The 14,686-nt window shown below is 56.0% G+C and overlaps 1 protein-coding gene across 1 annotated transcript in view; it reads right to left on the bottom strand.

Moving 5' to 3' along the window:
• The window catches only part of FAM135B (family with sequence similarity 135 member B), a 158,321-nt gene that overhangs the window by 85,723 nt on the left and 57,912 nt on the right, over positions 1-14,686 (bottom strand). The window contains exon 2 of the mRNA XM_037166411.2: positions 4,524-4,619. Coding sequence (XP_037022306.2) covers positions 4,524-4,600 — 77 coding nt within the window. The 5' untranslated portion in view covers positions 4,601-4,619. The remainder of the gene's footprint in view (positions 1-4,523; positions 4,620-14,686) is intronic.

The following is a 14,686-nucleotide window of genomic DNA, read 5'->3' as shown; positions in this document are numbered from 1 at the left end:
GACAGAACCAAACACAAGATGTGCTCCAGGAAGAGGGGAAGGGGGATTCCTAAACACTGGGCTGAATACGGTCAGTAATAGCGATGTGCAGGATGGTTGGGGGAGGACTTTATAGTGGCGCTGGACTTTGCACAGGGCAGAATTTTTATGGCAGACATTAGGAGGAAGAGGGACAAGGGTCTGAGCACAGACACTAAGGTAGAAGAAGGTCAAGGTCAAGTGGCTTGGGCTGTGAGCACTAGACTGAGGAGTGAGAGCAGGAGTGACAATTTAAACAACATCTACTCGATACCAGGCACCATGCTAGCTGTTCCGCCTATGTCAATTAATGCAGTTAGCATTGTAACCCCATGGGAAGACTTTGTCATCTCCACTTTACAAGCGATAAAATGGTGGCTCCAAACGTTTAAAGACATGTCCTCCCATTCTCAGCCCTTATAAGTAGCAGAGCCTGGCTTCAAAGTCAGGTCTGAGCCCCAAGCCAGGATCCCCAAGGCCCCCTGTGCCCTGCCTGTTGTCTGGATGGGTGTGGCTGCCAGACGCAGAGGTGGCGGCTCACGGTGTTTGTGCACTGGTTTGAAGAGGTGCTTTTCCTTCAAGAATCTGCCTCCGTCAGCATAGACTTTGGATAAATTTGGACTGTTTGCACCAAGCAAACATCAACAAGAGGTGGCACGTGATCTGGGACTAGACAGACCACCCACAAGTGAGTATAAATGTGCCACGAGCAAGCAACTCCCTGATCGGGGCAGTTCTCATGCGAAACTCTGAGTTCGTGTCCACGTGGTTTCGACACAGCATCTCACAACAAATCTCGGAGAAGAGCCTATTTGGCCAAACGGGGACACAATGAGCTGAGATACCTGGGTCATCCAAGTGCCACCTGGGCTGGGATACCTGGGCCATCCTTGACCTCCTGTTCAAAGGGACATGTCTCATCAACTGGAGAAGCCAGGTGGCACTTGGATGGCCACGGTCAATGCCAGTCTGAGGAAGGGTGCTGTCCTTCTTTTGCAAGCTCTGACTCTGATTTCTATCACCCAAGGACCCATGGAGCAAATATTTCACTGTACACCCTCAGGACCCCCAAATGGAACAGCTTCCTCACTTCCTACTTTCCTTCTGTGTAATGGTATCAGCAGGTCTCCCACTGTCTTTCACCCAGGCCCCACCCTGTGTGTAAGGCTTGGGTTGCAGCAACCACTTCCTCGTGGAGAGCTTACTAGGTAAAGTGATCATGTTTCACCATAAGTGTGGCCCCTGAGGGATTCAGAGCAGAAAAAACCCTTAGCCCCCTGAACACCAAGGATTATGCCCATCAGAAGCTCCCCTGACAGGTACAGATTCTTGGCTGGCATCACACCCAGCCTGTCCACAGCTGCCTGCACTAGGACCCAGGGGCTGGGGACCACTAACCTCACCGTCTTATTGCTGATGGGACCTTCGAGAGAGAGCCTAGAACTCACTCCACCCACCTAAGAGTTCTACCTGCCTTCATCCAAATGCTGTCTGGATCAGTTTAGGAACATGGGTGCTATGAATCCCACCCTCGAACATGTTTGATCATAAGAGTATGTCCTTATCCACACAGAAATAACGTCCCTAAATGTCCACACTCCTTGACACCACAGAAGGCTATCAGTAAGAACTAGAATACATTTGTGAGAGTCCTCCCTGTTCTGTCAGATGGACCAGTGGTCGGTCACCAACTCTTGACGATTTGCATGTTTACCAGTAGGACCATTTCTGAGCATGCAACCCTCAAAATGAGTGCTTATTTTTAAGTCATGTGCGTGTACAATTCTACTCATGTGTACGATGTACATTATAAATATAGGGAAAAGTTTCTTAAAAGCTAAGAAATGCAATAATCTATGCTTTAAAAAATTATTATTTTATGTTTAATGCAACACATACCCTTTTTGTTCATATATATACACATATGAGTGATTCAAAGTTCTGGCTTTAATTTAGCCTAATTCACTATTAGAGTTCAGTGGTGAGCATGACCAAATACGATACCTCCCAAACCACAGGGATCTAGAAAGATCAGCATAACATGCTGGGTAAGTCACGATTTCCATGCGTTTCTCTCAACCTCCTTTCCTGACCACACAGGGGTCTGCTCGTGTTTTGGGTATCACTCTGGAACGTCTGGATTCCATACAAGTCATAGTCAATACCTGAAGCCCCCATATACAGGTAGGCTGAGCTGTGTTACGAATAATTATGGTTACAAATCCACCCATCAACTTTTTAATAAGTCCAAATGGCTCAGTCTACTTATTTTTTGATCTGACGAACTTGTTGTTCCATCTCTACGGGAGTCATCAATAGGCTTGGACAAGGGGAACGTGGGTGGGGCTCTGCCATTTCCTGGGTTCGCCATACTTTCATTACTAACATGACCTTCGATTCATGATGCTTTTCTTACAGGGTTTGTTCCTAAGCCATTTGCTACTCCATGAGGGTTGATGCAGTTTAAAACAAGAAAACAATGGACAGATGTCCGTGACTGGCTGGCCACTACCTGCAATACACTGCACTGGGAGGGGGCGCAGCCCACTTAGTGGACCTCCCTTAGAAGCTGTGGGGCACCTGCTTCTATTGTGATGTGTGAGTGACAGAGTGGAACTCCATGACCTTGAGCCGTGTGGACTCAACAAGGCTGCCAGGGCCCACGAGGTGGGAGTCTGACTGTTACGGAAGCTTGACTTTCCGCCGAGTTCTGGTTAAGACAATTGTAGATGGACACGCCGTGCACCTCTAGGGAGGGCACAGCCCACTTCAGAGCCCAGCCCCGCGGAACAAGAGTGATACAGGGTCTTGGGCGAGGCAGCCCAGGCCCAGAGCCCACGTCTGCTCTGTCAGAGCCGTGTACCTACCATTCGCTGCCCCAACCCCAGGTCACCTGCCTGGCATGATACAGGTGATACCACTTGCTCCTATGGCTGGTGACAAGGCATCAGGAGATAATGAACAGAAAAGTGTCTAATGCTATGACGGACCCATGACATTATCAAAATGCTTCCTTTTTCTAAAATAAGTGTGGAACCTTGAGAGCAGAGTGAAGGGAGATGACCAAGGGACTCCAGAAGCAGGAACCAAGCCAGGACTGAGGGGGTCCAGCCCCAGGTCCAGGCCCTTCTCATCACTCCACCCAAGTTCTGGCTGAGGGAGGGGGGCCAAACCAAGGGCAACGGGTGTCCAGAGACACAGAGCTTTGCCAGATCAGAGTCCATCTCCAGAGCCCTGCCCGGAACCCCTCACATCGCCCCTTCCCCTGGAACACGCAGCTGGCCCCAGACCATTTCCTAGTAACGCAGGTCACCTGCCACAAGGGCTCAGCACCACCGCAGTCTGTCTTTGTACCATGACACGTAAGAGGCACTTGACGCTTTCATGTCAGAACGGTCCCTTTGAAACTCAAAGTGGCAGATAAACGAACACAGATTCTTCCTCTTGCATCAAGAGATGGTGTCCTCTTCCCGACCCGGAGTCCAGCATGGTCTTGTCCTGGCTTTGGTCCACATAAGGCCATGAAAACAGCATGACGCTGGTCCTGAGGCCAGACCACAGGACACTGCATGCATTCCCACCTCACTCTCAGGGCCCAGCTGCAGACCAGCAAGCCGGGCTGGAGACTGAGAGCCCACAGAGGACAGAGCCCCGGCCTCCCGGCTGGCGGCCCCAGACCCCAATCGCACCCAGTGGAGATCAGCTGAGCCCCTGGTCCAGCTCTGCAGAAGGAACCTCAAGGCTGAACCCAGCTCAGATCGTCTACGCACATCAGGTGCCAAATCCAAAGTCATGGCGTCGAGTCACTAAGGTTAGAGTCATTTGTTTCGCAGCAAAAACAAACGAACAGGTGGCTACGGTTCTGCTCCCTTACTGTGCACACTTCACACGGTGTCTAGGCACGCGGGTCCCTGGTCTGTAACTGGGGGAAGGGTGGCGGTCACATGAGGACAGAGTCCTGGGCTGCATTTAGGTGCTGTCTATAACCATTCGTGCCATTGTTTCTACTTTCGATGACCGAGAGGTAAGTCTATCATGGGAACCCACTGGGATCCTGTGTGGACCAACCAAATTCAGAGTACACCCTCACAAACTGGACGCCACTGTCCTTCATTATGTATTTAAAGAGGATGCTGTAAAGTCTCAGTTTCTGAGAGAGCAGGTTATCGGAACTAAACAAGCTTCACTTCCAATGAATTCACTTGCCCCTAACGCGGACTGACAGCTTCAGTGGGAAGACCGACTATGGAGAGAAAAGGCAGAAAGAAGTGCAGGGGGAGGAGAGAAATCAACATTTTCTAGTCTCTCTTATATGGTTTATTTTTAAATGCACTAGAGGTTTGGATTTTCCACTTGGCAGGAAAAATAATGGAAGTCCTGTTTTCATTAATCCCAAAGTTCCTGGAACCTGCCCTCCCTTCACCCCCTCAGCCCCGCCCCACCTCCAGCCAGGAGGGAAAACACATGCGCACATCCACGAAATACAAACAGAGGAGCAGACTCACCCTCTCTGAAAGAGATCCACGTTGTAAAACTTATGGAGCTCTACAGAAAACTCAACCGTTCCTTGTACTTCAGACATGATCTTTTTGGCTCATTACCTGGAAAACAAGAGAGAAACGGCAGCTTGAGTTCACATCTGCCCAGCACAGACAGCCCGCGCTTCTAGAACAGGAAACCACACAGCTCAAAGCAGGTGGACGGGAGTGTGTGATGAATGGAGCCATGACGTGTCTGTCCCTGGATGTCCTCTCATCGTTCCTTTCATAGAGAAAGGCGCAGGGAGATGAAGTGACTTGCTCAGTGTCACTGGGCTCATGCCTGTGGGGGAAGGACTGGGACCCAGATATCCTGGTTCTAAGGTGGGGTTCGGTGGCAGCCCTTCCCCCTCGGTCTCCCAGCTGTGGCCTCCCAGCCACAAGCACCTGCTTCATGGCCAAGGGCAAGCAGGGCACTGTCCACCTGGGCGGCCCTGGGCTGGTCACTCACTTCTCGCCTTCCCAGCACCCTTGTCTGTATATAACGTGGAGACTGGAAGCAGCATATGGCTCTAACCCAACGGCGTGACCATGAACTTGCCACACAGAGCCCTTGGCACAGTTCCCAACATGCAATAAATACTCAACAAATGGGACATACCACTAATGACAATTAACAACTGAAAGTACTTTTTATCACGGCTGAAGTGCTACAAAGCCCATTTTCTTTCTGCCGCCCCCCCCCCCCCGCCCCAGACAACTCAGGACCAGACCACTGGGGCTGTGGCTCAGAGCCCCACCTCCCTGACCGCAGGAGGCCGGGCTGTGCCTTCCCTGCCTCCCAGCCGGACGAAGGGTGCACCCAGGAAACCACTTCTGAAGACGCCCTGACCTCTATAAATCCTGCCAGAGGGAATTTCAAGCTGATGAGTCCGGAGAGGCCTGATTCACAAAGTGTGCTGAAAACCCGCTTCCTTAATGGCTCAGCCACAGAGACGTGTCCTGAACCCACTAGCTCACAGGAGCCAGTCTGAGTCTGACCGCCTCTCTAAACTTCAAGTTCAAGCCATTTCCAGGAAAAGGCAGATGGAGGGGCCAGCAAATAAAGCCACCTCCAGGCGCAAGGCTTTACTGCCCAGCCCAAGTCAGAGCTGAGCCTGAATCAGTCTCCCTTAGTCCCTACGACAGGCAGGCTCCTGAGGACTCCTGCCCTCTACACATGTGGGGCACACGTCCGGTCGCGGGGAGTCGCTGTGAAGTGAAGGTGAGCAGGTAGGTGAGCGACTTTGGCCATTTCTGGGCAAACCAGCCCTCACCCATCAGAGGCAGCAGTTAGCATCGTTATTTCCGCCTTCGGCACTGTTGGCAGAGACTCATGGGTTCCAGACCCAAAGCGTTGGGCTTCCCTCCTTTATTTCTGAGGTCCACAGCCGGCTGGACTCCGCATCAGTTAATGCTGAATAATTATTTGCACTTTTCACTGCAATATTTCTAAAATGTTTACTTAGCTGTTTACATTTTCTCAAATGCTGGAGAACATTTTCATTGCCTCTGAGGAAATTTGTTAAAAATATCAAGGACCACTGACTATTTTGGAGAAACACCACGATCCCAAATCCTCCAGCAGCTACTGCTGGGCGTCCGACCCTCTCACACACGCGTTTCCCTTTAAAATGTAATTTTTCTTTTCAAACATCAATCTTCCAAGTGTATGTATGGCCTTTGAAAGATGAAACGGAAGCAAAGCCGTCTTGATCTTCCTACGCTCCAGCCTTCACTCTACGGAAAGGCAGCGCAGATTTAGTGTGCGCCAAAGACTGCAAATCAGAGAATCGCGCAGGGTGAGCGGAAGGTTGGGGAGAGGGTCTGCCAAGCAGCAGAGCAGGAGGGGGCGGGTCTGGAGGGGGCCCCCCCGCAGCTGCGGGCAAGCTCCCCCTGGCCCCCCACCGCTGTCCCAAGGCACCGCCTTCCCCGGCTCTGAGAGATGCAGCAGGAACCTTCTCAGGATGACCTGCGGCTGCCTCCTCCCTCCCCAGCCCCCCACGTGGGGCCCTCAGCTCCAGGCGGCCAGTCTAACGAGGCGAGAGGCAAGTCGCCCCGGTTTCCTTCCTGATGACTGCGGGAGAATCTGCTTCGTAGTGGAGGAAAACGATCTCCTTAGAGACGAAAGCCAGTTTTCTTCATCAGAGAAGGAAGGGGCACCTGAGAGCCTGCTTCTGGCTGCTGAAGGACCATCTCGGTGGCACTGGGGCCCTGCGCGGGGCTCACCTCTGCACGGGGCTGTGCACAGACCACAGGGCACCCCGGAGCCTCGGTGCTCCCCCCGGAATGGGGGCCGTTTGCTGGAGCAAACGCGGAGCACCTCCCGCAGCCGCTCACTGTGTCAGCTCGCCGGGACCCAGCCCTCGGCCTGCCCGAAGCCCCAGGGACAGCCAGGCCCCCGGAGCCACGTTCTGGGGCCATCAGGTCACACAGATCAGACAGGAGAGAGCCAGGCCACCACTGTGGTCCACAGGGACAAATGCCAGGACAGAGGAATGCACAGAGAAGGCAAGAACACCCGTAAGTGATGACTTTGACTCACGGGACAGCCTGACCGAGTCTGCCCAGACTAAGGGACGTGAATCGGCCCATTGGCACCTGAACAACCTCAGGCAAGGCTTAACATCAGGTACCTCAGTTTCCCCAGCCGGGAATTGCTGTGGAGTCTGGCATATAATAAGTACTTAAACAAGTGCATGCTGTTATGATAGACCATATAAAACCAGTGTTGTGGACACGGCAGGCCAGCAGCAATGCCTAACCCAGGCAGGCTGCATGCTTCCCGGGGGGCCATCTGCCTGGCAGGGGCCAAAGCAACACCAGCACTCGAGGGGTCTCTGACTCTCCTCCATCCCAGGAAAGGCAGCCCCAGCAGCCCGGCCCCCTGACCTTTAAAAGTGCTTTCTTTCTGTCCGTGTGGAAACCCACATGGGGCACTGATGTGTTTGCTTATTCCACATGGGAAGGCAAGGCCAACAGAAGCGCCCGCACTGTGCTGGGGTCCTGTTTTCCTTGGGGCCTTTGCCCCTCGCAGGCAGCACCCTAAGGTGCGGGCGTGACGGCAGGAGAGGTCCCACAGCCTGGTCAAAGCTAATGGTGTCAACTCGGGCAGAGGCCCCGAAGCCCCAGAGGCAGGCAGCCCGGGGCCCCCGCGGCACTCGGCACAGAGCCACTCCTTCCCGCCAAGGCTGCAGGCCACTGGCACTCAGCCCGGAGTCCAGCAGGGGCCACAGCTGGGGGAGGTTTCGTCTGTCCTACCTGCCCGCTGCTGAAATGCACGCAGGCAAATGAACACGGAAGTGTGCACAGCCACGCATGGGCCACGCTCTGACCATTGTGAGGATGCGCCGGGCTACGTTAGATGCACGCTTGCCCTGCCGGCATCATCACAGCTATTTTGCAGTGATTTTTTTTTTGCAGATTGACATTAATTTGTATTTTTCAGCAACATTATGGATACTCAATAAAGTGATTATTGCTAATATTAGAGTAACTAATAACAGTGAATTATATAGAAGAAGAGATTACATATAGCAAAGACAGGCTTCAATGTCTTTTTAAAAAGTCTGCCCTGGAGGGAAGGGCAGCAGCAGAACCTGGGATGAGCAGGCCGACAAGGGCCAAGGTGCCAGGGCCGGGTGTCCAGGACCAGGCATCTGGAGCCAGGTGTCCAGGGCTGGGTGTCCAGGGCCAGGCATCTGGAGCCAGGTGTCCAGGGCCGGGTGTCCAGGGCCGGGTGTCCAGGGCCAGGCATCTGGAGCCAGGTGTCCAGGGCCGGGTGTCCAGGGCCAGGTGTCCAGGGCCAGGCATCTGGAGCCAGGTGTCCAGGGCCGGGTGTCCAGGGCCAGGCATCTGGAGCCAGGTGTCCAGGGCCGGGTGTCCAGGGCCAGGTGTAGCACCCAGGGCCTGGGGAGGCACTCTGGGCAGTCAGGTCCCAACGCTCTGGTCCTGGGGGTGAGGGCCCACAGGTGCCAAAGGGAGTGAGCTCAAGCACATGAGGCTGGGGTGTCTGCCTGGCGGGGGCCAGAGCAGCCCCCCAGAGTGCCCCGGCAGCCCCCAGCCTGTCTGAAGGCCCCACCCTCTCGTGAAGAGCTCCATGTCCACTAAGCTGCTTCAGGAGCATTGCATCGGCTGCCCAGCCGTCCACCCAGCACACGGCAGGTCACAGGAGGGCGGCAGCGGGCTGAGCCCTGGCGCCTTCTCTCTTCGGCCCTCTGTGAGCACCAGCTTACACGGGCCCTGACACCCCACATGTCAAGCGCAGCGATTCGGGGGGCCCTTTGGGTCCCTCCCCCATCCCCATCACGCAGATGAGAAATGGGAGGCCTCGAGGGGGAAGTGGCCGGTCGCTGTCACAGAGGACCTGTCTCCTTTCAGGACCCGTCTCCGCACGTCTCATCCAGCGACCTTGGCATGGGTAGTGGTCAGTGTGTTCACGTCCACGATCTCCTCTGATCACCTTGGGTGCCCCGCCAGCTAAGAAGAACAAGGAATGCCATCCCCATACCTGTGCGGATTGGGAAGGAAGGGTGGGACCCAGGCCACGGGGACCTCTGAGCTCTAGACCTCACCGGACACCCAGGGGTCACACAGCCCAGCCCCCCATCCTGGGGCTGACAAAACAGGACGTCTGCACGGCTCTGGCTTGTCTCAGACTCTCAGAGCCATCCGCCCGAAGGGTCCCTACCGGACCTCAGTTATCCTCAGACTTCGCACAAACGCCCACCTCTGCTGCAGGGGGCGCCGCCTGCGATGATGCGGGAGAGCCGAGTGGCTCAGACACCACCCTGCGGGCCCACCCTCACTCACTCCGTCAGCCCACCCCACCCCACAGGACCCTCCCCGTGGCCTCCCCACAGCGCTCCCCTCCTCCGCACACATCCACCTGGATGCCTGCGCATCACCTCCCTACCTGATGAACACCCCGGCCCAAGGCTCCCTCCCCAGGCAGCCCTCCTGCAAGGTCCTGCCAGCACCGCCCTGCGCAAGCTCCCCCCTTCGGGTTAGACTGCCAGGTCCTTGGAGGAAGGACAGCCGCTGAGCTGAACCAAAACGCTGTTGCGGTAACATTTGTGCGACGGACGAGGGAAGGAGGGAAAGCAGGAACGCGCACAAGAGAATTGCACGGGAATGAACGACTGGATTCCTCTCCCGTCCAAACAAGTAGGAAGGGACTGAGCACGTGGAGCCGCCCCCTCCTTAGCCCCTGAGGCAGAAATCACTGTTCAGCTCTTAAAAGGAAGGAAGGCGGTACTGTCCCTCCGTCCTGCCTGAGGGGGGCGCTGCGCCTGGGCAGGGTGCAGTGACTGACGGTGACGGCACCCCCTGCGCAGCAGAACGCTCTGTTTACCCTTCCTGAAGCCATGGCGTAAACAGGAGAGGAGGTGAGACCAAGCCGCCGGGCTGCCAGCGAACGCGTCAAGGCTGGCATTTCCCACGCGCTATCTGTTGGTGCCCCGGCCACGGCACTTTCCACTGTGATTTTGCACGCATCTGTCATTAACTTCCCAAGTGTGAGAGTGACTCAGCCTGTGTCTGCGGTCCCCCAGGGCCCACCCACGAGGTCGCCAAGGCTCCACTACCAGCCGCTCCCCCAGACGTGGGCGCCCAACGCCCAGCACCTCTCGCAGCCAGAATAGAAAACCACGTAGGGAGGCCTGAACAAGGACCTGAAACGTGTCTTCTGGGGCTTCCAGGGAGCCAACAGGAGAGCAGCACCCCCCCGCCTGCCCTGTGCTCTGGTTGGGGTGCAGAGGCTGCAGGCTCCATGGGGCCCCTCGCCCCCAGGTGGCAGGAGGCCCTGCTCTGCTCTTGCCGGAGCCTTGGAGGCTCCCCCTAAGACCCCCGGGAGCTGGGTCTCGCCTTCCCCCTGAGCTCGGCGCAAGGACGAGCTCCACAGCAAGCCCCTGCCTCCCCCAGCTGCTTCCCACAGGGCACCCTGTTCGGCAGCTTCGGACCATGGGCCTCCCTTGGAGTTCTTTTCCTGCTCGAGTTCTCTCTCACCTCCCGGATGCCCCTCCCCCAGGGCGCAGGCTCCCCGACCCCTGGGCTGCCATACCCGCCCTGGGCAGCACACTGGACCCACAAACAGAGCCCCCACGTAGCTGTTCAGTACACCGAAGGTAGCCCTTGAGCTGAGTCCTGCAGAAAGCATAGGGTTAAGGAGGTGAGGGTTGACATAGGCATACGCAAAGGGGACAGAGGAGGCCTGGGCGAGGGGACGAAAGTTTCCGAATGGCTATTCTACTGGATGCGTCATCACTTCTTTTACATTCTTCTTTTTATTGTTGTTCTTTTTCTGTTTTTTTCTTTTTTTACCTTCCTTTTTTTTATTGTTGTTCTGGATGCGTCATCACCCCTTTTCATTTAATCTTCAAACCCACCCTACCAGAGTTCACAAACATGTGCCCCTCCTGTGGGAGGGGTGGAGGTGCTAAGGCAGCAGCCGCAGCTGCTGGGGGCCACACAGCTGATAAAGGACACCGTGGCTGTGCAGCAGCGAGGACGGCGCTGTCCGCCGTCCATCCCTGGCCAGCGAGGAGAGGGAGGGGAGGCCTCCGGGGAATCGGGAGCCAGAGTTGCGCTGGGGGCTTGGGGACGGGGTGCAGTGCAAGGCCGGGAGAGAAGGCCCGGAGGGACAGGGCCGTGCAGGGCCTGGCAGGGTCGCCCTCAAGTGTAACGAGCAGCGCACTTGAAGAAGGAAACTTCAGCCTGGTGGGGATAGTAACCTTTGTCAAATGACGATAAACAACCTGGTTCTTGGCAGGAATGAATCATGACTTCACGCTTTTTAATCTCTAAAAACCATCCTCCCTCCCTAAACATCCCAGCAAATGCTGCCCAGGTCACCCCCACGGTCAGAAGGAGACTGCGGTCCATTCAACCACAGGACTGATGGGAATGTTAACGGAAGGCCCCGTTTGTGTCGGCACCCACTCGGGGCACGAAGGGAAACTCCAGCAAGCGGGACAGGAGCTCAGGGAGGGAAAGGAGACGGCTGACGACTGTCACACACAAGAGTACCAATTACAGGGGACCCTGCAGGAAGCCTGTCCCGGGACCACGGAGGCCCCCCACGTTTCCTCACCAGGGTGAGCAGCAGTGGAAGGTGGAGACGCCCAGCAGGCCCCGCACCCTCGACGGTTCGAGCAGCCTCAGAATGCCGTCACCAGGCGGATTTGTCAGCCACTGACGCCGGCGTGTTTACCCACACGCACGGTGTTGTTTGACATTCAGGAATTACAGTGTAAACAGTTCACATAAACAGTTGCGCACAGTGTAGGGAGCTGGCGGGCTGGGGAGAGAAAGGGCCAGAGTAGCGCCAGATTCTCTAAGGGGCCACACCTGAGCTGGGCCAGGCCTCACGAGGTCTGCTCCTCGGTCCCTGCCTCCAGCCTCCCACAGGCCCCGTCCCCGCACTGCGCAGACCCAGGTCCCCCCTTGCTCTGTGGCCAAGAGCAGGGGAGTCCCTGCAACAGAGCCATGGATGATAGGTGGGAAGGTAGGTAGGCAGACCGATAGATGATACATTAATAGATAGATGATACATTGATAGATAGATGATACATTGATAGATAGATGATACATTAATAGATAGATGGGTAATAGGATAATGGATAGATAGATAGATAGATAACAGTTAAAAAGATAGATGATAGATGACAGATGATAAATGGATAGATAATAGATTGTACATAGATTGACAGGTAGATAGGTAATGAATAGATAGATAAATAGGCAATGGATACATAGAAAAATAGGTAGGAGAAAGAGGAAGAGAGAAATGCAGTCTTAGATTAGCCCACTCTCCACCCTGCCTTCCTCCCTCTTCTCTGTTGCTGCCCCCAGTTTGCAGATAGGGACCTAGAACCCCAACCCGGGATGACCAGACTCTCCCCCTCCCGCCACCAGCCCCGGCTCCCTCCCCTACACATCAGCCTTGGTCTGCCCGCCAGCACCACAGAGCAGCCCCCAGCCCCGCCGCACAGCCCTCCCCTCCTAGCTCCCACACAGACTGCTCCTGGGCCGCCCCCACCTCCCCAGCCTGGTGGCCTCCCCCTTTACCCTCTAGATGAATGCATACCCACTGCCCAGAGACCAAGCAGGCTGGTGGCGATCACATCAGCTGACTATATACTGAGGCCCCGTTCTGGGATTGTTTCAGAGTTAGTGTAATCTGCCCAGTGGCCCCTGCGGGAACACTGCCAGGACCATCTCCATCCAGCGGAGGGGCCACAGAGAGGCTCTGTGACTTGCCTGAGGGTCACACAGCTGAATATGCAGCAAAGCCCTGGTCATATCCCGGGCAGTCTGGCGGGCGAGCTGAGCTCCTGTCCCTCAGGCACTGCCCCAGGCAGGGGGACGCTCCCCGGCCTCGAGGGCCCAGCTCCGAGCTTCAGGGCAGCCCAGGGTAGTGGTGGGCGGGACTGAAGACTAACCCATCCCCTGAATGGAAATGGTTAACGTAGGGAAACACCTCTCACGCTGTCAACACGTTCCCGTAAGGTCTGGAATTTAACCGTCTCCTTTAAATAAAGTCAGGCCTTTCCTGTCTTTGCCACTACCATTTCTGCAAACTGTTCTTCCCTCTTCTGGTCCCTGGCCCAGGGCCCCTCCCACCCACACCCAGCCTCTCCTCCCAACCTGTACCTGGAGTCTCTGCAGGGAACTCCCCTAGCCAGAAGGCTAGGCAGCACTTTGCTGAGTGTGAAGACATTAGCTAATGAGAGTTCACACTGGAGTACGAATCAAGAGTTCACACTGGATCGCGAATCAGGCCGAGAGCTGCGGGGGCGGGGAGGGGGTGCGCGTCACAGCAGCAGCCGAGTCAGTCCTGTCCTGGCTGCCCGCCCCCCCCCCCACCTTCTCCTTCTGAGCCAGATGGGGCCAGAACAGTGCTTTGGGAGACCGGAGTTCGAATCCTGCCATTTCTAGCTCTGTGACCTTGGGCAAGTCACTTAACATCTTCCCATCTTCTAGGTACAATGGGTGGGGTGAGGAGGGGGCAACATTAGCTCATCACAGTCCTGGCACAAGCAGAGGACAGCATGCAGGGTGTAGATCTCTCTTCCCCACACCAACCTCCCCACCCTCTGTGTACCCTTCCTGCCCTCTGGGAAGGAATTTGAAATGGCTTCCCAGGCTCTTCCCAAAGGAATCTCTTGGTCAAGTCATCTGGGACTCACCCCAGAAACAAGGTCCCCTGCCACACTGTCCTCCTCGGCACGGGGCTCCCCCTCAGCCCACAGCAGCCCTGCGAGGGTCACCCATGAGCTCGCCGAGGCTCAGACTGGCCACAGTGCCCCACACCCCAGAGCCACTGATGGGGAGACAGGTCCCAACCCAGGTGTGTGCACCTGAGAACAGCAGCACAGGAGTCAGGCCGCCAGCTGCACCCACACAAGGAAGTCAGTGCTTCAGACAAATCCCTGAAAGATGGGAAGGGATGTGCCAGGCACAGCCAGGACACATCATTTACCAGGGGACCACTGGGTCACTTGCGTGCCGTCTCAAGACCGTCATTGTGCTCCACGCCTCAGCCCTTCTCCCCCTCCCACTCCCTAGCGAGGCGCTGCCCACACATGGAGTGAACGCCGTGCCACTCGGTGCCACCTGCTCCCGGCAGGGGAGCCTGTCCTGAATCCCAAGGGCTAATTATCGAATGAGATTGCAGTTACATTAATTATATCTAAACGCCTCCGCTTGCACGGCAGACCTGCCTGCACAGCCCTGCTGGTATCTCCCTCTGCTCTCCAGCCCCGCTCTGGTCCCTGGGTCCTCGGAGGGTTCCCTGCAGAACCGCCAGCCCCCAGATCAGTGGAGCCTGGCTGGCAGATGCCGGCCCTGCTGGGTCGGCCTGGAAGGTCTTCAAGTTTGCACTGCAGGTGGGCTCCACCCTGAGCCAGACACAGAGCTTGGAAAAGCAAAGGAGCTCAATGGGGTGGGAGAACAGAAACCTGGGTCAGCCTCCAGGCTCTGCCCCTCACCACCTGGAGGCCCTCATCAGGCCTCCTACACATGGCCTTTCCTACACCCGACCTCTCCTACACCCAACTCTCCTACACCCAACTCTCCTACACCTGGCCTTTCCTACACCCATCCTCTCCTATACCCCACCTCTCCCACACCCAACCTGTCCTACACCCCAC

Source organism: Artibeus jamaicensis, unplaced genomic scaffold (genome assembly GCF_021234435.1).
Source record: "Artibeus jamaicensis isolate MK-2021 breed Jamaican fruit bat unplaced genomic scaffold, CSHL_Jam_final scaffold_916, whole genome shotgun sequence".
Lineage (NCBI taxonomy): Eukaryota > Metazoa > Chordata > Mammalia > Chiroptera > Phyllostomidae > Artibeus > Artibeus jamaicensis.
This window is presented reverse-complemented; position numbering and strand designations above follow the sequence as displayed.